The sequence below is a fragment of the Periplaneta americana genome, chromosome 17, assembly GCF_040183065.1.
Source record: "Periplaneta americana isolate PAMFEO1 chromosome 17, P.americana_PAMFEO1_priV1, whole genome shotgun sequence".
Taxonomy (NCBI): domain Eukaryota; kingdom Metazoa; phylum Arthropoda; class Insecta; order Blattodea; family Blattidae; genus Periplaneta; species Periplaneta americana.
Window position 1 is genome coordinate 105,224,458 of NC_091133.1, and position 23,898 is coordinate 105,248,355.

At 36.1% G+C, this 23,898-nt stretch overlaps 1 protein-coding gene across 5 annotated transcripts in view; it reads left to right on the forward strand.

Annotated features, from left to right (window-relative positions):
- Positions 1–19,647, forward strand: part of simj (simjang) — a 61,432-nt gene extending 41,785 nt beyond the window's left edge. For 4 of the 5 annotated variants that reach the window (XM_069816110.1, XM_069816112.1, XM_069816109.1 and 1 more), the window contains 3 exons: positions 6,896–6,991; positions 9,436–9,643; positions 11,725–19,647. In XM_069816110.1, the coding sequence (XP_069672211.1) occupies positions 6,896–6,991; positions 9,436–9,643; positions 11,725–12,425 (1,005 nt within the window). In that variant the 3' untranslated portion in view covers positions 12,426–19,647. The remainder of the gene's footprint in view (positions 1–6,895; positions 6,992–9,435; positions 9,644–11,724) is intronic. The other variant, XM_069816114.1, reaches the window with a different exon arrangement.
- The last annotated feature ends 4,251 nt before the right edge of the window (positions 19,648–23,898 follow it).

The window sequence follows — 23,898 nt, forward strand, 5'->3', positions numbered from 1 at the left end:
GAGAGGGTGCAGCTCACAGTGTCTGATACCTTCCTTTCTCTTTTTCCAACTGATTTGTGTTCCTTCTTTTCCATGCAATTCCTTTTGTGCCCTGACAACCCAATGGACTCAACCATCTATATGCTACATGCACAGAAGGCTTATTTTTTTCAGTGTAATTTCACAGATTCTACAAACAGCGTTTTTGATGGCATTTAAATTGTATTAGAAAGAAATGGGACTGATGCTGATTGAGCAGTGTTGCCAACTTGGCTTTTTCCCCCTCCCCCCAGAGATAGCTTATTTTAGTTAAGTTATTATTTAGAGGGAAAAAAAAATAAGTAACATTTAGTATTATTGTCGATACGGGAATTTAGATAAAAAATATATATTTCTTTACATTGAAATATTGTTGTTGTTGTTTTCTAATGCCAGGCGTTTGACAATAAAGTCATTTGACCTCTTGCACTCCAATATTTTTCAAAGATATTATCATGGTCAGCCACTATTGGAGTGAAAATGGCAAGTTGTAGCCGATTTAAGTGAACACCATATTTTAACGTTTTGGTGGCTACTTCATTCACGCACAACCCCCAGAATGTCTGGAGGACCATACCTGCTGTTGGTCGACGGGTCCCTCCTTAAGCCACTGGAGGACGATTTTAGTGCCATAGCAGGTTAGCACTAGGAACAGAAAAGTAGAAAGAGGAGGAAGGACAGGGAGATGAACCCCTAGGTCTCAAATGCTCTAATGCCGTCGGGATCGAAGAAAGTAAGAGTTCAGTCAGAGGACTGGGTAGGAAAGGGTAAAGAGGGAATTAGGTATTGAATAGAATTGAAATATTGTGGTCTGCCTTTAAGAAGCAATAAATCAGGTAAGAAAGTGGGCCTCTAAATATTCTGTGCTTATTTGCAAGACTGCTGTTGTACATGTGTTATATAATGATCTGTCAGTAAACCCAACACATTCCTTAAGATAGTTATCATTGGGGCCAAGACGTGCTTATTGATGTACATAAAGGGTCTTTTAGTCATACTCGTACTATGCTTGAGATCCAGATTGATGATTCAGACATTACCAACGAGTAGATTTCCTTCCTTCTTGAATAAGAAGCATCATGTATTTTTTTAAATGTTACAACAGTCGATAATTTTTTAAAATCTTCTCAGTTCAAAAACACAATGTGAGTCAAAATTAAATTAATTATTAGTACCAATAGCAGTTAAAGGGTTAAAATGATTCCTGCATCTGTTTGCATTTGTTTTTGTTGGGCTTCCTTGCATACTACAATGTTTTGGCTTTATTTTGTTGTAGAGAAGTGTGTATTAGATTAGTATTTGAAAATTTTGAAGTTATACCAAGAGCTCATTCTGAATAGACATTTTATTGCACCCGTTCATGATTGAAGATTATGTTGCCAACCATAGATTTCAAAATTATAGGAATGCAGTCACTCAGCCATGTCATACGTAGTTTGGATTGCTTATACAATCTGTTACACTTACTTCTGTTACTTGGTATATTGATGCCTGAGTTCCCATAGTTAACATATTTTAAAGGTGATTGATTCATCACTGAACATTGGATTTATATGCAGATGAATATTTGTATCAATTTGTGCATGCATTTGTGCACCAAAACTTCGAATGATAGTACAGGAGACTATTATTGATGTTTATACTCTATGTAGTTTATTCCTGTGCTTTTGTTATTGAATTTTTACTTCCTAATTATACGAAATATAAAGAAAGGATAGTGCTGTATTTTAACGCACATTATGATGTTCAACATGATGCGAAATATTTGGGTTTATTAGAGTTCCTGTCAGAGAAGAGCAAGGAATGTTAAGGAGAGCGTGGCAAATGTAACATTATGAACCATTAGTCTCAACTCACAGGCTGCAGTTTTTCCTGATGTAGGCCTATAATACAGTTTTTTTTTTAACTTGGTTATTTAACGATGCTGTATCAACTACAAGGTTATTTAGCGTCGATGGAATTCGTGATAGCTTGATGATATTTGGCGAGATGAGGCCGAGGATTCGCCATAGATTACCTGACATTTGCCGCATGGTTGGGAAAACCTCGGGAAAAACTCAACCAGGTAATCAGCCCAAGTGGGAATCGAGCCCGTGCCCAAGTGCAACTCTTGATTGGCAGGCAAGTGCCTTAGCCAAATGAGCTACCCGGTGGCCTTATTTTTGTTAAACTAGTGCTTATGATATTTTGTAAAACTTGTGTTTCTTGTTTTAAGATTTTAGAACTGTAGAACTGTATAATATTGTAATGTTTCAAAATTTTTTTCACTGTTTCATATTTTGCACTTAATTTTGAAGTGTACTTTAGTAATGTCAGAATAACTTTTACTGGACTCTAAATGATATATTTCACGGAAGGTCGTACATTAATTACTGTGAATTATTGGGAGTCAACTGTACATTTTGTTGTTTCTTGATAATGTTCGTTTCTTTTACTTGCCTTGTTAAATTATCCAGTTAATAAAAAATTATTACATTTTCCAATTATAAAAAATATAAATAAGAAAATATTGTGCTTCTGCCAATAAATCTATTACAAGATTTTCATGGAAATACACCTCTCCAATGTTTTTGATACCAAAACAGTAGTTTTGAACATATTGTCTATGCACAGCAATTTCTCCTAAACCAGTGGACGATTTTGCTCATATTCAGTATCTGCAAGTCAAATTTGCTGAGGAATGATTCACGTAAATGTAATAATGTTTAGTACTAAAAATAATTTGTCTTTATTTGAAATAAAAAAACACAATGGCAATTCAGTTCAAGAATCATTATATGGTTTTATATTATTATTCTGTATTTCATAGAATAAACTGGCAAACGAGACAGTAAAGTTGATATCAGTGGAAAAAAAATTTTCTAAGAAAACTTAATTATCATGTATAGAATTATTTCTACTTTCTGTAGCAATTTTAGTCTACCTTTGTACTTCCTCTGGTAAGAAAGAGGTAGTTAAGGGTTGCTTATTGTTATCTATTATTGTCTCGTTATAAAGCACTAGTTCATTTTAAAACGATTTTCATAAGTAGTTGAAAATTATTTTATGTAATTTTGCGCAAAATTAGTTGCATACATCTACTTAGCCTGAAGATTTTCTAAATAAAGTGAAATGTTTTACATTTGGAATTGTAAAAAATTCTTTTTATGTGCAATCCAGAAAACGAAAGTTCGTGAGTTTATTTGGGTGCAATCTTTTATTGATTTTTTTTTACATAAAACATTTATGTACTTACCATTAAAGAAATCTGATCACACTCTCCATTAATACGGCAATGTAATTAATTATAGTAGGTCTTGGATGGGTGAAATTATGATGTGATAAAATATAAAGAGGAAACATACGAAATATGTGACAAAATGAATTCGTTATTATTCGTACACAAATGGGAGTGATTAATAAATGCGGGGAATATAAAGACAAATAGTCAATTTAAAATAGTAAAGATTACTTACAAAATCCACTAAAAAAATTAAAATAGTCTAATTCTAAGGTACATAACTCTTAACTGTGATATTAATTTCCAAATTAATCCAATTCTCTGTATTGACATTATTCACTTTAGTTTCAAGCAACCCAGTGGCGTCATATTGATGTTTGAATCGTTTTGACTAAAAATTGCATTGTTTTCTCGAGAATAGACCTCACGGAATGGGGAAGCAATTATGAAGTAATAAGGCTCCACCATGTCAAATTTAAATACAAGCAGTATTTTTCTACAATTTTTTACTTGTTGCTGTTACTGGACGTCCACTGCAGGAGTTGTCTTCCACACTCTCTCAACCATGTTTAAACAGTGCCGCCCATTTTTTCACAGTCGAAAACACTGAATCAGATTCCTCCAGTGTAGCATTCATGTCTGCTTTAATTTCTGTTGGACTCATTTGCTTTTTTACGAAATATTTAATGACAGGACGAAGCTCGATATTTTCAATTTTTGCCAATCTGTTCAGCGCACTAACTTAAATTAAACTACACAAAATGTAGTCAACAGAAAATTGTGATTTTTCGTGCTTGAACTAATGTGAAATGGCTACTAACAATGGCGGCATTGTTGACACATTTCCAATGCCATCTAATGTGTCAGGCCACGAACTTTTCAAACACACCTCTTACTTAAAATGTTGTTATTGTTTTCTAATACCAGGCGTTTGACAATAAAGTCATTTGACCGCTTGCACTCCAATATTTTTCAAAGATATTATCATGGCCAGCCACTGAAGCACAGATTTTGAGGTGTTCCGAATCCATTTCTTGGTTTGAGTTGCACAATGGGCAGTTAGGGGACTGATATATTCCAATTCTATGCAGGTGTTTGGCCAAACAATCATGGCCTGTTGCCAATCTAAATGCAGCTACAGACGATTTTCGTGGTAAATCGGGAATTAACCGTGTATTATGATGCAGAGGGTTCCATTTTTTCCCTTGAGATTTGTTTGTTGAAGTCTAAGTATAAAATGTATAATGAGAAATTTTGTCCCCCCTTAGTGATTGTTTAATACTTCATACCCATTTAGAATGCCGTCTACAGGATTATGCAGTCTTCTTGCTCTGGGCTGATATTTTGTCTTCTTGTGGGGGGGGGGGAACATTGATTGAAAAAAATATATATATTTTAAGCTGCACAGTCCCAAAAATGTTTGGTTTATAGTAGTTATAGATTGATTTATTTGAATTTAGTAGACATTCTTTGAAGTCTTGGATTGCTGCATCAGCAAGCATAGTTAAAGATTGAGGTGTAGACTAGAAGTGTATCAGCCTTGTTTATTGTAGATATCTAGAGTAGGTATTTAAGTAGATACAGGTTTCTGGCAATGAGAATGTTTAGCCTTAGCAAATGAAAGGAATCCGTAAAATTGTAATTGTAATTATTTTTTATAAGTTTTGTGTCGCATCCTTTTTCTCAAAATAATAATTTTTGTCTTCAACACTTGCTCAAATTGTGACTATAAATTCAGTAAATCCAGGTTTTACTCCAAGGATGGGCTGACTCGAAACTTTTGCCGAAGCACATTGATACTGCTGACAGTGCAAACAAAGGGTTGTATTAAGCTTTAAGCTTTATTGTCTTAAATGAATATTGTGAAGCATACTGACTTACGTAAGTCAAGTTTCCTCATGTCTGTTTTACTCCTAACAACGAAATTGAGGATTTATGGATACAGATCTTCACTGTAACTACAAAATTAGATAAATTATCCTTCTCTCTTTCCCTCTTTCTGTCTTTATCTGTGTCTTTCTCTTTCTCACACACACACATAAATCCAATATTGCTGGTAATATTAGGCCTAAATGGCAATTGCAATTTTGAGCCCTATCTGTTGTTGCTAATGTTGATTAGTTTCAATATAAAGCTGCTTGTACAATTTTCGTCAAATTCAACAATTCACAGGACTCTTCCAAGACTTGGCAATACTTCACAAATTTTATGAATACGTTAAAATTCTTTGAAGGAATTGACCAATGAGATTCGAAAATATTATGGTGCCAAGAATCACAAAAACATGGTGTCCTATCCAAGAGAAATATTTGCGAGCTAATTCAGTTACAGTGTATAAATTAAATCCGTGTCTGTATGTCTTGGTTTCTGAGCAATATCACAATAAAATGAAGAAAAGTAATGCCTATGAAGAAATTGCAAGGCAGATGTCTCGAGTTAAGTACCAATACATATTTTATATTGAAGATTCTAGCCTATATCCTAGGCAAAATACTATTCGTAAATATTTTGTTTTAAAACAATATGTAATCGTAATATTCTTCATTGTAGGGTACCGTACAGTTAAGTGATACAAATATTATTTCGTATAGTCTAGTTATTCTCCAAAGAATTTACATGTTTACAGTAAATTGTAATATTTGGTAGTAGTTCTACATAGGTTACAATGAACTTGAAACACATGTTTTAAAATCTTGTCAAATCTTTAGATAATGAAAGTCTTTGACAAATCTTTTTTAATATTGATCAGAGCAAAATTATTCCATAGCCTTCGCAAAATTGTACTGTAATGATAACTAAGTAACAATAAGTACAATGTAATGGTCTATTTCAGTATAGTTTTATGTTATGAACAATGGTTTCCCTAGCAACAAGTTTCTGTGTGGGAATTCTAACTTTCAAGGCCTAACAACAGTAGTTGTAAATACAGCAATAAACTATTTTAAATACTTAAAATTATGAAACACTTTTCCTCTCCACCCCACTCTTTTCTTTTTTCTCTCCTCTCTTCGTCTTGTCTCCCTTCCTTACCCTTCCCTCTACTCTACTCTCCCATCCCGTCCTCTCTTCTGTTCTTTCCTCTTATCTCATCTCCCCACCCCTCATTTCCTTTTTTCCTTTTTCTTCTTTCTGTCGTCTTTTTTTCTTATCGTAGTTTAAGCTATGGCCTATTTATTTCACCCATTTATTCTTTTCTTAGGTTTTCCTTGATATCGTCATCTTTTGTGTATGTATAGAATGATACATTTAGATATTCTTTCATTGGCCATAATGCATATAAATTCTGTCCATTTATTTTCATTGTCTTCTCTTTTTGCTAGAGTAACTCTATAGTTAATGTCTTCATTTATAATGAATATAAATCTTTATCTTTCTCACTTATCTCATTTCTACGGTCTGTTTTCTGTTTTTGTCACATATTTTAATTACCTTAAGGCTAACTTCTGTACAAGAAGATTGGGAGTACTATAGTTTTATATCATTTTTATGTGGTTCTCCAGATTATGGGTTGCGATAGAGTTGTATGTCCATCAAGTAAAAGGCAGAACTAATTTTACAAATTTTAGATATATTTCCGCGAAAAGTATACAGTATAATTAAAATTAACTTTCACAAAACATTTACATAAGTCAGAATTGTGATGTCTGCATTGTGCAGGAGCGGGTGCGTGTGGAAGAGACGCAGACACCGGCCCAACGCCAGGCAGCTGCGAAACTGGCATTGCGCAAGCAGTTGGAGAAAACTCTACTACAGGTGGGAGACTTGTTCCGTAATACGACCTGTATGTGTGTGTGTGTAAATCTATGTCATTCGTGGTGAAAGAGTTAGGTGAAAATGTTCGCTCAACAGTTCAGTAAATTCTGGTGACCATTGAAGTATTTGATGAACACGTAAAAACAATGTGCATTGTTCGTTTTGTGTAGATGTTTCAACAAACAAATTATAGTGCATGCTGAAGCTATTTTATTGTCTTCTTTTCTAAATTTAGTAAGAATTTTGGACTAAAGAGAAAATAGTTCTTTGGGATAATAAAGACATGGAATACAGAAGCAAATTAAAGAAAGAAAAAAAAGATGGAATGGAAAAGAATGCCGAACAACTAGACACAATTATTGGAAAAGTAAAACAAAAAAAATATATATTTCTTTTCTGATGCAATATCGGAAGGAAAAAAGAAATGATATCACAAAGTTCAGTGGCAATGAGATTTCATGTTTCAGAAGTGGTGTTTTTATGTACAATGCATCCTCTCTGAAAGACTACTTCTGTTAAGAGATCATCACTGTTAGTGACTAATTTTTCTTGGAACCAATCTGAAAACTCTTAAAGCAAATGTATTTTTTTTACCTCCATTTAAGGACCAACCCCACTCCCCAGTCATTGAATAGCCGTTTTCTTAATTATCCCCCTTTTAAGAGACTAGATTTAAAGATTGAAGTATAGTATTTAATTTTACAATAAAGTAGTTTAATGCATTAAATACATTCTGAGAACTTCATAAGAGTACTTTACTGTCTCTTCCAAGATTAAAATGAAATTTGACAATGTTCTTAACTATTTATGCTGAATGTCCATCTATTCCTTTAATCATTCAAGGAATGTGAGAATTTCTAGGAAGAAAGAGGTGGTTGTTAAAGATTGACCGATGCACACGTCCTTCAGGATCTGACCACAGATTACCTGTATGGTATTTGCTTTCTTGTTTAACAGTTTCATTTCTTCTGACATTGTGTAAAATTGTTACAAGTAAAAATATGGTCAGTGAAATGAGGAATAATATATTATCGTTGGAGGATCGAGTCAGAGTAATTCGTAAAAGTGAAAATGGTTTATCTGAAAGAAAATTAGCAGAAAATTTTAAATGTGGCGAAACTTGGAATGATTTAGTTTTAAAATTGAAGGAAAAAATTATACCCGAGTGGAATTCCATTGAAAGACTGTCCAATTTGCAGACATATAAATGGAATTCTTAATATGTAAGCCAAGCTCCAGTAAAAATCGAATCAATTGAAGATGAACATAGACTTTTCAACAAGAAGTGAGAGTTACACTATTTTTGTTATGAGAGCAATAATCGTGTGTTGTACCTTATTTGTAATCAGACCTTAGCCGTCCCAAAGGAATACAACTCAAGACACCATTTTTAAACTGTACATGGGGGGAAGTATAAATTGATGCAACATTGCTGATTAAGGAGTCTCCTTGAAATCTTTTCCCTAGGCGTAACAAAGTAATTTGGATTTTGAGTAATTGGTTTGTGTATCTTATTAAAGTAAGGTTACCAGATTTTTTTTCACAGTTTCTGGGGACAGATATCAATATATGAAAAAAAACTACCTTTAACATATTTTCTGTTTGCTATTCACTTATTATTTTTACGTACCTTACAGAATTAAAATACGCATTCTATGTACACATTACAAATATTCATTCTATTAACTACTACTTAAACTCTTGGTATTTTCAAAGCAGATCTTCTCTGGATCCCAGTTTTGCAGCAAATTCCTGGCAGGTCATGTTGAAGTTGGTTAAGATAGAAGCATGGCTCGAATAGTTTCTAAACTCATTCTGAATTTTTTGGATCTCTACAACATTTTGATAAAAGAAAAAAAATTCTTCATTGTACATTACTTCCAGGAAGATATAGAGATATTTCGATCAACATCTGGAATTGTACATAGAAAATCATTTTCTCGGAGAAAATTTAAAAAAATTCACTTCATTTTGAGCAAAGAGTAGCATTTTCTTCATTTCACTTTGCTATTTTCTCTGAAGTCACATATTTATTCAAGCAAGAAATTTCATAAAATAAATTATTTCATCCATGTCAAGTCCATCTACATTGGAAGAAAAATAATGGAGTGTGTCTCCAAATTTTTCTCTTTCTGTAGGACATCTCAGGAATATACATTCCACAGATATTTTATCTTATGAATGAATATCAAAGGCATAGTGATATTCAACAATATGTTCATAAAATTATAATAATCAACACTTAAAATCCGCGAATGCCTGGGGTCAAATTATTAAATTCAGAGACATTCTGGTGACGAATTTTGTTCGGAGACAAAAAGGAAAATTCGGTGACTGACCCCTGAAATTGGGAACGTCTGGTAACCTTATATTAAAGTTTGATGAATGCTGCTGCTTTATACAGTATAGGAATGACATCTTTGTATTTCACTAATATGTTTCAGATCCCACCTCCAAAACCTCCCCCACCAGAGATGCACTTCATTCCAAATCCTTCCAACACGGAATTCATCTATCTACTGGGACTGGAGCACGTAGTGGACTATATCACCAAGGACCAGAAAACGCCACCTCCACCAGACGCATTCAAATGTTCGCAGTGTCAGACAGATTTCACTCCTGTCTGGAAGTGGGAGAAGAACCCAACCAAAGGTGATGTCCTATTATTGATACTCTCAGTGCTATGGTCATCATCATATTCAAAGACTATGCCATTATTGTGGATAGGAATGTGAGAATGATTTTCTGCAGAATATGTATTTTTCTGGAAAATTTTCAGCATGATCAAATTGTTGCTTTCTTCACTATCTTAACATACAACCTTGAGATCTGCACTTATATTGCTCATCCCTTATCCCCATTAGCCACCAGCTTAACTAACGTAACTTGTAAGTCGTCTAATCTTTGTCATGTATGTTTTACTATAACAGTCATAGTGATTAAGAAACAAATCCTGATGAATATATTTTTCTGAGAACTTTTATTATTTATTCTAAATTGTGGCAATAATATTTTCTCCCTGTGGAGCTCATATAAAGTACGATTATTTAGTCCTGACAGTCGCCGGAGATGTGCACCTGGGACAGGTGAGTCCATTTAGTTACACCAAGGGGTATTTGGGTTATTCACTTGCTTGCCTTCGGAGCGATCGGATGTCATGTGTGCGGTAGAGCAGTATATTTCCAGTACAATTAAGCTATACTGCATTCTTTTACCGACCGCTCACCCTTATCTCTACTCTGGAACTCTCCCCACTCCTTCTATTACTGCCCTTCTTTCACATCGCTGAGCTATCAGGACTAAATAATCGGTCTGTACGTTCATTTTAAAATAATTAGATATTATTTGTTAAGAAAATCATTAATGTGGTGTGTGGTTTGTGATTACCCGACTTTGTTATATCTGTGTACTTCCCCTTTTATTTTCTACTACGCATTCACAGCTGAATGAGTCAGAACAAGTGTGAATTTCTGCGTTGTATTATATGTGGTCTGTGACTGCCTGAGAAAATTGTTTCGTGTATTTAATTTCTAGATAAAATTTGTGTTACATTAGCACAACAAAATGGTTATTGTAACTATATTCCTAAGTGATATAAAGTGTTAAAAGTGTAAAATTTATGTTTAAATCCTGATCTGTTTTGAATTGTGACGCAGTTTTCGTGTGATTAGGTAATACACAAAATGTGTTCTGTAAATAGTGACTATTTTAGCAGCAATTAGTTCATTTATCTGTCAGGATAAGTAAGTGATAAATATGTCAGTACAGTTATAAAACTCAGGAAAATTTTAATCACTAATTGTGGGTCATCTTCAAACTGTCTTTCATACTTATATAATGAACGTGTATATTAACCTCCACTTTCACTCGAGCTGGCAAACTGTGATTTTTTAGGGTTTTGTCAGAGATCGAATCTAGGTACCACCATTACCACATGCTTGATTTGTGAGCACATATCACAGCAACTGTAGCAACAAACAATCATGCTATATGGCGTTGTGTCTGGCAAGAACTAGACTATAGATGTGTGTCGAGTTACTAAGAAGGGCTCACATAGTACACTTGTGATATATAGACCCAGAAATAAAATTCAGGTGTCCAAATTTTGTTCCTAGGTCTGTATTATAATTTGAGAGTTTCTATTTCCATCTATACCAGTTTTATGCATTTTGAGTTGCATTAAATCGTATTTATAATTGGGAAGATCATTTAGTCTAATCCTGTATATCTGTTTTTATGTGGAAACCTGAATTGAGTGTGGTTTGTCCTATATTTACAACATGCTGAAAGATTCTATTTTTGAATGAAAGGTCTCAAAGACAAAATTTCTACTTTTTTTATATAGAGCATCAAACATTTTAGATCTTTGCACAGAATGATATTCAAATGTTTCTAGAAGGTGCTATGTTTGTTGCAGGGAAATAATACTGGTAGTTTTGTCAGGAGGAAGATGCGTTACTAAGGATTCAATATATGCTGGAAACAGTGTAACATACGTTAAGTTGTTATTCTAGGAAACGCCTCAGTTATCAAATTCATCTATCCTTCATTGAGTGTAATAAATTCTGCCTTACAGGGGCCTCCAAATGAATTGGCATCGAATTTCAGACCAGCAGCATCCAGAAAGCTCATGTTAATCACATTTGAAGGCATTGGAACCAAGTAATCCTTCTTGCAGTGCTTTCTACGAGCAATCGTTATTTCATTAAGCAAACTATACATGTATGTTGCAGGCAAAGAGCCCAAGGTGATATGTGAGCAATGTGTGACAACCAATGTGAAGAAGGCGCTGAAGGCAGAGCACACAAATCGCTTGAAGACGGCATTCGTGAAGGCACTGCAGCAGGAACAGGAGATAGAGCAGCGGTTGGCACAGGTGTCATCATGTTCGTCACCGACTACTCAACAGCCGCCACCGCCACCGGTACCAGAGCCCACAATCCACGCACCCCCAGCCCCTTCTCCTGTTATTATGTCTGCTCCTGCAGCTCCCAAGCCCGCCACCCCCACTCTTCCGCCGCGTCACGCTCCCACTCCTCCGGCCCCAGCACCCCCTCCAGCCCCTACGCCACCTCTGCCACACCGCGACCATCCACTAGCCAAGTTGGCGGTAGAGTCAAGCAAGTTCAACTCGCACCATGCTGCGGCGGCAGCGTCAGCAGCATTGCACCAGCAGCTGCTGCGAGGTATTCCTCAGCACCAGCCCCTCCCCGCGCACATGATCCCATTCTCTCCGCTGCTGTACCCCTACCAGCTGGCCATGGCACAGGCGGCGAGTGGCAAGGGTTCAGTGGCGGCCGCGGCAGCCAACCTGGTTGAGCTCCAGCGGCAGGCAGCAGACCTCCAGCGACAGTACCTGCTCGACATGATCCCTTCGCCCCAGCCCTCGCCTTCACGCTCCCATCCGCATTCCCTCAACAACTGGAAAACATGATGCCAGCAACAACAGCAGCAGCAGCAGCAGCAAGGGTTCCCGAGCTGGGATAACCTCAACTAGTGGGGTGGAGCACTGGGAAATGCTGGGGGGGACGCCTGCTGTCATTGCTCAACCGACGGTGCTTGTTGTATACGCAGCAATACCCAGCAGACCAGTATTATGTCAGTGTGATGATGTCGATGGTCTACAGTCGTTTACTCCCCCCATTCAGTATGGAAATAACGTCCACATTGTTGCCAGCATTTGTGTTGGCACTAGCCAGTAGACCCCCACGCATTTCCCGAACTAGCCTCACCATCTGGTGCAGCTTCCTGTAAATATGAACAGTTCGTTCCCTCTCCACTCGTAGCGATGCTACCAACCTCTTCAGATTGTACCTCTTCTTGATTTTTTTGTAATATCGTGATCAATGTTCTATACTCGTATGTGGGGCAGACTCCTTCCTGTTCTGGATATCTCGGTGTTTGTAGATCCCTCTGTTCAGTGTCGGTTCCTTTTGTCGTCGTTACTTAACAGATTTTATAACTGCGACGGACGAATGCTGCCGGGTTATGATCATGATGTGGACGCCAGTGAACTCGCCCCTTTTCCCACCCTCGAACATGTAGACCCAAAACAAGTGGAATTCTCAGTTTTTTAATGTAAATGTTAGAAGTACATAAAAGTTCAATGATTATAATAATTATAATAATAATAATGAAACTGGTAGTGGAAGTGCAATTAGGGATGTTACTTTTTTTATTTGTAACAGTTGGCGTGTGTTCGAAGAGACAGTAAGAGAGAGAGTGTTAAATGTAAGTGCTGTATAAACGTGTTTTGCTCATTTTTACATTTGCTAACATAGCAACATGGCGTGCGCGTGTGCGTGTGTGTGTGTGCCACATGTTATAAATTTCTCTTGTCTTCATGTCATGTCATCCCCCCTCGTGTCCTCCCCACACCCCTCCTCGCCATCAGCCTGAGAAGTGGAGTGGTGTAACTGCCAGGGACTAGGCACCACCAACACGGGGCATCTGACCTATTGTTGGGCCTGTTCACACTGACAGCCATGTTTGAACGAGGGAAAGGCGGTATTAGGTTTGATGTATTCCGTCTCCACTTTGACAAGACTTCAGAGTCGATTTTGCATTTTATTAGAATTGACATATTTTATAGAATTAGCATTGCATTCTTCTCGTCTGGCTACAGTTTTAGAAACCTGTAGACAAAGTACCAAGTCATTATCATATATTTGTGTGGAACACGTGTTCCAGTTGATGTGGCACATGTGATTGCTTGTACTGCCTACAAGGTTAATCACTGAAGTCGCAAGACTTGTAAAGAGTGTTTGAAAGGTGTAACAGCTTATTATCTGAACAGGTTGACAGTCATAAGAATACGAAGCGTAAGGAGAATGTTAAAATGATCACTAGACAACAAGCATTTTAAAGAGTGAGTTATTAGTAGGTGTTTTGTATATAGTGCAAACTGTCTTTACCAAATAAGGTTAATCAAATTGTAATTTTTAACTCGTTATCTAATTTTCTTGAATTTAAACTGCTATTAACTGAAATGAATTTTTTTTTTTTAATGAAAACATTAAAAGTAATTTCTGATTTTTATATCATAATTAAAGGCTATGATATAACTATATCACATCATAAAATTTTATAAATTATTTTTTATAAAAAATGTATTTTATGTTGTTATTTTGATTTTTTTTTTTCTTTATTTGAAAACCTTTCACAAAAATGTTTTATTTACAAACACCTTAAAGTCATATTTGTTATATTTAAAAAAATGACATTCAGATGCAAAATCTTGAGACATGCCTGCCAACATGGACCTCCAAACAGCCCATCATTTTTATTTGGGGATTGGGAGGTGGCACTTGAAACGTGGTTCACTATGTTGCGATTACTGGTTTGTTCTGGCTCTCACTTCGGGTCTGACTTCTAGAACAGATGCTGCTACTTGTGGTACCACAACGATCAGAACCATGTTAACATAAGTCTCAATTGATTCACTTCCTGTGAACTCAGTTCCAATTCTATTGTATACTTCTTGCTTCAGGAAGTTCCTGAGTCTTTCCGAACAGAATCTTTTGTGATACGTTTGGTAGGTTTCAGCAGATAGAAGAACTGGTGTAGTTGGGAATGCTTCATGCGGTTGATTGTGTATTATAACTAATCCCTGATCTAATAGCAGATTGGTTGTTTCCGCATTTCGTAACTCAATATACTGTTTTCGGTGTAAGAAAAATCCTAATGTAAACACAAGCACGTGGCTGACATACCCGTGATTGGCTCACAGTCGAAACACAAGCACGACGCAGGAAAATATAGTCCATATTTGGAAACTATCATCTTGTATTATTTGAAAATAAAAAATTGAATTCTAGTTGTTAAATACAATGAAACATATAACTTCACTCATATGTAAATGTTTATATTAGGATTTTTCTTACAGCGAAAAGATTATAGAAGCATCATCTATAAAAAGAAAGGGACTCTCTTCTCTATTGATCTTAAATCCTTTTGGAATCTAAATTGTGAGTACAGTTTCTTCTAAATGTTGCAATCCATTGATGATGGTCGTTAAAATGTCTCTGGTTCTCCTTCACCGGCACATCAACTTCAGAATTGGTGACGTGGTCATTTCTAAGCCTTCCTGTAGTCCGATGACCTCAGTAGTTGTTAGCTTCAGTCACAGGTGATGACAGGATTTCTGCCTGATGCTGCCTCTCTGCATGCTCTTGGCATAGGCGTAGGAGTTCTGGTGCACAATGTCCTCTGACACCCTTTTGTGCCACGGCTGAATCTCAATTCCAGTGGTCCTAGATTGTAGATACTGCTTAATTGCTGCAGTGAGGATGTCAGCTGTTCTCCTCGTCTGTTGGCTTCAAAATTTGCTGCCTCCATTGCTTTTATGTTCTGTCATGGCACACTTTTGAGGCCAGTTATTCACGTCTGTGATCTAATTTCATCAATGCATTTTGTGTGCCACACTTACATTCTTACCTCTTCCAAGTCATTAAAGTGATGGAATTATCTTTTCTTTTTATTCAAATATAACATCTCTCTTGAAATGAACATTGATCACTTTAATAATAACCAGAATTTTATGTGCGAGAGAGAACGTATTTTTAATGTTGAATTTGACTTTAAAGCAATCTTCAAATTAAGAAAATCACAGCGGTGTGTAAGCCACTGTTAGCCACTAATGGCATCTGTCAAATGTGTTGAAATTGTTGTTGTTGTTTTCTAATGCCTGGCATTTGATAATAAAGTAATTTGACCTCTTGCACTCCAATATTTTTCACAGATAGTTGTTAAATGGCAAGTTGTAGCCGATTTAAGTGAACACCATATTTTAATGTTTTGGTGGCTACTTCATTCACACACAACCCCCAGAATGTCTGGAGGACCACACCTGCTGTTGGTCGAAGAGTCCACTGGACCTAGTTGGGAGATCTTGTTGATCACCAACTTTCCCTCCTTAAGCCACTGAAGGACGATTTTAGTGCCATAGCAGGTCAGCACTAGGAACAGAAAAGTAGGAAGGGTAGGAAGGAAAGTGAAATGAACCCCTAGGCCTCCAATGCTCTAATACTGTCGGGGTCAAAGAAAGTAAGAGTTCAGTCAGAGGACTGGATAGGAAAGGGTAAAGAGAGAATTAGGTATTGAATAGAGGAAAATTATACCAAATTCGGTCATTAACTCATCAAGCTGACCAGTGCTAATTGATGAGTAGCCCCTCCCTTTAGTTCAGCTTGTAAAATTATGCTTACTAACAGCTGCACCACGGGAAGGTAGGGGTGGGACATTGGGTATTTGTCCAGGTTGGTTCCTTAAAGCCTTCAATGGGAAGGATTAATGGCTCCCCCCCCCCCCCTATATTCGACAGATACCGTTTTGCAGCTGTGTTGAAATTGTACCAACATGCATAACATGCTTTACATTGCCGTGAGTGTTTTGTCTTTAAGATTCCAAGCATCTCGTGCATCAGCTATTTTATTGTAAAGCTACCACATCAGATCATAATCAAATTTGATAAGTCATGCTTCTTTGTGTATGTTGCAGCATAACATCATCTCATCCCATAATTTTTGCATCTAAGTTAGCCATTTCTGTTTATTTCGTAATCTATATTCTGCTAGTGTCGATCTCTGTCATATGTTGGAGGTCCTGTTATGCTGGTTGTCAAGATTGTTGAGAATAAATGTTGGAAAACAAGTGTAATAGCGGCAGTGGAAACTGGAGTACTGTAGAAAGACTGCCATCATTTGTGTTTGTTTATTAAAAAATTCTGCCTTCAATAGACTTAAATCTGACACTTTTTGGTTCGGAAAATCATTGCTGCAACTCATTCAGTTAATGATTCACCTCGGACACCATGAGGACTGTAATTATATTGTTTGTATTTTGTCATATAACATTCATAATTTCTTATGTATATTTCTTTCAAAGGCTAGTGAAAATACTGATTTATAAATAAGTGTACAAAACTGTATGCATAAATTTACAAGACTTTGGTAGATATGATCAGCGGCAGTGTAGAGAAAATAATAGTGATAGTAGTGGTAGTATTGTATAAATAATTATAATAATAATGCAGTACGATAGTTATCTTGCCCATTGTGTTAGATGCTCATCTCATGGGTGGGAAACAATTAGAACTTATTCTCATAATTATATTTTAAGAGAGATATCGGATTTCTTGAGAATGTTACAGAGAAAATACAAGAAAAAGATTTTATAACAAATTTAATTTCAAAGTAATTGATGTGTCTACTTTACATTAAATTGGAAGTAGCGATGTTAAACAATAATCTGTTGTTTACTTAATATAATGGAATCGACAGTTTTTCATGGACGTGATGTATATTTTGCAAAAGATTATTAACTTGCAGTTCATAGATCACGTTTCTGTGGTTTTGTTGATATTAGTGGGAGAAATAATAATTGTTCTGTTAAGTACAAAACTTTTCCCCTTGAAGAAGATATATTTCCTATATGTTGTAAGGTAACATTTACGTTTAAGATGTGATGTTGAAACTTCATCATTCATGGAGCAGGATTGGTCCAGTACAGTACATTCACACATTCTTTGAATTTGACAGGTCCATGTTTCGAGCACAAAGACGACTCGCACACTCCTCATAGGCAAACCAATGACCCTTCTTAGAGAAAGGAAAGTTCATTCTGCATTCTTAGTTGTAATTAAATATTCACAACTTTAAATTAAAGTGATTTCTACAATTTTTCGTTATATTTAATATTCCAATTCTGCCTTTATTGAAGACTCTGAAATGGCTTATACTCAGAGAAAAGGGTTTGTTTTTATGATTTCATTTCTGTTCTTAAAAATGAGCTTTTCCTTTCCTGTTCTTTGACTATTAACCATTATATCTGCAACCATAATAACAGACTTAGTTTATTTGAATATCTGCAGTACAAAATAGCTGTAAGTAGTCGAATTTGGTGTTGATATATTCCGAGTGAATATAAACGACTATACATCATAATATCTTCGACTGTATATAAAAGGAAGTACGTTTATGTATGGAAATACAAAGTCAAATCAATTACGAGTGATATGACAAAATATGTCAAAACGTGTGTGTGAAATTTTTGTTATTGGTAAAATAAAAGTAGTTCGAAATCACGTTAATTCTTTTTAATATAACCAGTATAATTGTTAAGTGGGACAGTCCAGATCGACTGGCAATCCTAAAGCTCTTGAAAATAACTGCATTTTTACTGTTTTTCTCTGTTTACGCTTTAGAAACTCGACCTTACATTTCCATTTGAGTGTGGGTTTGATTCAGTAGATGGGGAAATTTTTACGCACATAAGATTTAAAATTTCTCTTTCATAACGCCCATAGCTGTCAGTTGTGAATATGTCTTGCACTTCTGTAGCTGGTTGGATTGGATGCCCTGTTCTTATGTACAAAGCATAACTATTCAGAAGAAACCATGCACCATGCTCCAACCTGCTAATGTTTTCCAATCTCGAATGTAGATTGAATACGTATTTGTCTTCCTGCTGTTTGTGTTAACAAATTGGAATTATATATTGTCTTAGCCAACAGATTAAAGTGGCTTTAAACTCCATGACTGCGAGCGTAGAAATTGTGGTGCCATTCTGAAGCGAATTTTGAATGCCTGTAAAGTATTTTCGATAAAATGTCAGGTGCTATTAGAGTGAATGATTGCATCAGAAGTGTATACGAAAGGAAAAAGTTACTACAGGTCAAAGCAGTGGGTCTTGGTTTGTTACTTACTATCCAGAGTATCTAAAAATTGTTTCAAGTTACCTCATTCTTCAAGAATTTGTACTCAAACCGTGGTTTAATAGCAATTCATTTACCGCAATCTCCCCTAATTATAGCTGAAAATTTCTATCTGCTCTCTCCATTAATTTTTGGCAATTCTGATGTTGATAGAAAGTTTCGGATATATGACGAGTCTTCATAGTTTCTCAGGGCTTTTATTGAATATTGAAATTTATTTCATAAAGTAATTACATTCATCCAGTGCAACATAAACCAACTTTATCATGACATCTGGGCTCTTTATGAACATGAAATCTGATTTCCGAGACTATAGCTTTCATACATCATCTTTTCCCACTGTTACATCATAGCTAGAGGACCTACAGATTCTCGGTGAGAAATTTGAATCATATAAAGGTGTTATTTGTTACATCCTGTGAAATTCAGGTAACAGCATAACCTTGGATTTCTACATCTTGATCTCAGACATGTGGGTGTCTTTTAATTTAAGCGATTACTTAAAAAAAATTAAACGAAGAAAAGGGATAATCTTCGATTATTTCACTTTGATGATGTTAGTGCTCCCATGATCTGGTGCATTCTTGGTAATAATTTCCTTTGTAGATTGGACTCTCAAATATGCTCAAAGTCTCTAGCCTCAAATAATGGTATTATAGTGAGCATACAAGATGGCACAGTTGGCAGCCATGGAGCAGTGGGTGGTGTCAATGCGTGGTCTTTTGAGGGTGGGGCGGTGGTGCCTGGTCCACTTCTCGGCTGTCCTAACGCACTTTGAACCATGTGGTTGGGGCCTGTTGCACTGTATGTTTAAATTATTGGAAGTGATGGTTGTTTCATTGTTGTGTCCCCCCCATGCTGGAGGGGTGGGGGAGTAAGATGTATGGCTGGTTGACTGTCACTGCCCCTTACAATCGGTATTAAACAACTTTGAATGTTGGAAGTTGTGCAAGTTATTTTGAACCCCTCTGCTGAATCTTCATTTCCTTCTGTCCTTACCAGTATTTAATTACAGCAAATGGTTTTAGTAGCTTTACATCACATTCATGACAGTGGTAACAAACAGCCCTGAAGAGGAGGAGAAAGAAGAAAATTTAGAAAAGAATATTTCTACATAGGTGAAGAAAGTGAGAGAGGGGGCATTAGATGTGAAGAAAGTGTAATTCTGAAAGTATAACCTCGTTTTTCCATCTCTTGATCAACCAATCATTGGATTTATCCAACAGTCTGTCTGCTATTTCCTCACGAAAACCCAGATAAAATTCGTCTGCATGCTTGAATATAAGTGTGTCAAGAGACTCTGTGCGAGGCTACTACTCAACTGTATACACGGTATTAGCTGTGCACAGACTTCAAATGGAAATGTGTACAATTACTCTTTTAAGCTTCCTATGGTACACCCTAGGCAAGACTCGGTAAATTGGTCTACACAACTGGCATCATACTGATGAATGATAAACACACAAGCATCCACCATTAATTAAAAAAAAAAAAACTTTATGTTAGCACGTTAAACATTCCATTGCTTCAGTTTTGCAAGGCTATCTTGTTAATAAAGAATGCATAGAACATGATTAAATACGAGAATATTATACGATCACTGAGGAAGCTGTATTCTGATATAGAATTTGCAGACGAATTTCAAGAGTTTGAAGAGAATGATTAGAATGGAAGAATATTAATGGAAGACATTCAAATGTTGGTGGAGGAAAATGATCAAATTCTTTGCTGTGGATGAAGAAACCATTAATCATTGTGGCTGGAAATGAAAGTGATGACTATTGCTGATCCTGCCTGTGAAGCTATAAGTGTTAGTGCCAATGACGGTAGTGGTGAGGAAGAAGAGGTAGTGTCTAAGCTGAGACTCTCATGCGGTTTTTGGAGTAGGAAGATTACACTTTATTTCCGGACATTGTTTTACTTCAGAGAATTAGAACTGAGATCAGAAAAATTACTGGTAGTAAAGTTCAGAAAAAAGTGATGGGATTCTTTAAAAGAACATAGAAGTAAGAAAAAGCAGAATGAATTAACCATCTTTTTCGATTAACCGTTCCTTCCCTCCCCTTCATTACCACGGATAATCATTCTACATTACAGGCATTCATTATGTGACATATTGTAGCATTGGTAAGAAAGAACTGGTACAAGCCTGTAACATTTTTTAGAGATAGTTCTTTCAGTTCACTTCATGTGGCAACGAGTTCGCAAGATAGCCACTTTTAGAAGTATTGTAAAATAAAGTGGAAGTAAATGCATTAGTAATAATGAAGAGCCTACTGTACTATGGATAATAATGTAAATGTTAGTGCTTCTGTTATATTGCAGGTGGTGACATTCTACATACAACTAGTGACCATACAAGTGAAGTGGACAAGTATGAAGCATCCTACAGAATCAGTGATAGCACAGCTCTAGTTCACACGAGGATCTTAGGATTTTGTTAACGATTTGCTAAGCAAGGTATAGGTTTCCGAAGGCATAATGTGTTAAGACACCTTTTGAGTTCCGCCTTATTTTGATTTAAAAGAACTCTGCTTCTGCTGCTCGTCTGTGTCGCTGAACAATGATTGCCACAGCTCTCACACACGTGCAAGTTCAGCCCATAGCACTCCTCAGAAGCAAGTGGAAGAAAGATGGCTCCAGCTTCTCCGTGTGCATCCTCCTGCTGACACCTGCCATTCACCTGTTGACTTATTCCTTCACGCCTAGTGCTTGCTGCCATCTGTCGGAAATACTCTGCGAAAAGATTTATTAAATCTACATACTTAGACTTCAACAAACAAAATTTGATAACTCAATCCCAAGGGAAAAAATGGAACTCTCTGCATCAAAATCCACAGTTAATTCCCGATTTACCACGAAAATCGTCTGTAGCTGCATTTAGATTGGCAACAGGCCGTGATTGTTTGGCCAAACACCTGCATAGAATTGGAATATATCAGTCACCTAACTGCCCATTGTGCAACTCAAACCAAGAAATGGATTCGGAACACCTCAAAATCTGTGCTTCAGTGGCTGGTCATGATAATATCTTTGAAAAATATTGGAGTGCAAGAGGTCAAATGACTTTATTGTCAAACGCCTGGCATTAGAAAAGAACAACAACAACAACGTTCACTTTGCACAAGAAGAAATGTCCCAAAGTCCAACTAGACAACTGTAAAATACCTTGGCCTCCATTTAGATTAACATCTAACCTGGAAACATCACATGAAAACAAAGAGAATGGAAGCTAAACTCAAGTTCAATTGACTATCATGGCTGTTAAATATGCACTCTCAGCTGTCTCTCTACAACAAAATTATTATTTATAAAACAGCAGTTAGACCAATATGGACATATGGAATACAATTGTGCGGTTCTGCCAGCAGTTCCAACATAGATATCTTAAGAAGATTCGAAGTTAAATCCCTTTGCTGTATATGGTTCATGTCCAATATTAACATACATCGTGACCTGGGAATTCCCACCACCAAGGAAGAAATCATCTACAGTTGTCGATATCAACAGCAACTCAACTTGCGTCCTAATCCTCTGGCCATCAACCTACTAGACAACAGTGAAAGAATGTATTGCCTCAAACACATTCACATTCTTGATTTGACATTTTGTTTTGTGAATTTAATGCCCAGTCTTGCAACACATTTACTAAATGTTCCTTTGGGAACAGATTGTAAAGCAGCAGTGATTAAAAAAAAAATTGTGTATTTGTCTTTGTTATACATGTGGATTCATTCATATGCCTAGCTTATTTTATCATCCTCTTCTGCTCTCCCATCCCCAAGGAAATCATTCTATCTCCACACTATGATTAGCCTATAGCAATTTAAACCCAATGATCTTATTGTGTCGATTTCCTCAGCATTAAGGGGAGAGGATGGTATTTTTTTAAACCTTTTTCCTATTTGGTGTAAAATATTAATTTTTTGTATATAGAGAGCTCATAGCTGTAGCAACTCAACCAAAAATAAATATTTTGAAAAAAAAATTATTGGGGGCCCAGATTTAAAAAAAATATACCCAATGCAGTATTTTACTAAAACCGATATATCTAAACCATTTTTAAAGGTAGATTCATCCAGTTTTTTGCAATGTACTTGCAAAAGCATGCTCTACAAACTGTCTGTAACAGAATGTTTATATTAGTCCCTACGTTTGTAAAATAAACAACAAAAATTTAATAACACTTTCTTGCAAACAAACGGACGTAGTTTTAAAATGAAATCAGTTAACAAAATGCTGTTACAGAGAAAAGTTTCCTAATAGTCTAAAGAATGTGTGTTCTAAATTTCATACATGTGTCTTTAATAGTTCAGAAATTATGTCCATTTTTGTCTGGCAACGTAGCAAAAAAATGAAGTTAACGTAAACTGATAAAAGGGGGCAAGTGATTTAAAAATCCATAGCGGAGGAAGTTTAACAATGGCGTCTCAACATCCGATAAGGGCACAAATACCCACGAAATGTTGTGCAATGCATTCCACACATATCAAAGAGTATTTTAAAGATTTTTTTTTTTAATTCAATTTACCGGAAACAACAATAAAATGGGGCGAGTGATTTAAAAATCCATAACGGAGGAAGTTTAACAATGGCGTCTCAACATCTGATAAGGGCACAAATACCCACAAAATGTTATGCTATGCATTCCACACATCACAGAGTATTTTAAAGATTTTTTTTTTTTAATTTACTCATTTTTCACCAAAAAATACCATCCTCTCCCCTTAAAGGAGTCGTTTTAATTAAATAGACCTGAAATCAGTTCCAGTTTGGTACTATGCTTTACTTTAGATTTGTGATACCAAAAATTCATACCTTCTGAAGTTAATTCATCACATTCATAGATTACATGTTAGGCTGCCTTTTATTCTTGCCCATAAAACCATTATGTTTTTAACAAATAATTCTTACATGAGTGGAATGCTCTTCTCAGAGCCAAGACCTGCAGAATGATATCCTTTAGTCACCCCTTTAATGTATCGCTGAACCAGTTGTGTGTATGCTCTTCCTCTGCCCACTTTACAGTAGAACATACTAGATTACAAAGTAGAAAATAATGAGGCTGTTGCTTTGAGAAGCTGTGCTGTTTCGTTAAACTAGCAAAGAATTGACCTCCATGCACTTCCACACAGCTGTTATAGTGTGTAAGGCTGGTATGACAGTTCTTTGACAGAGCATATGATAAAATATT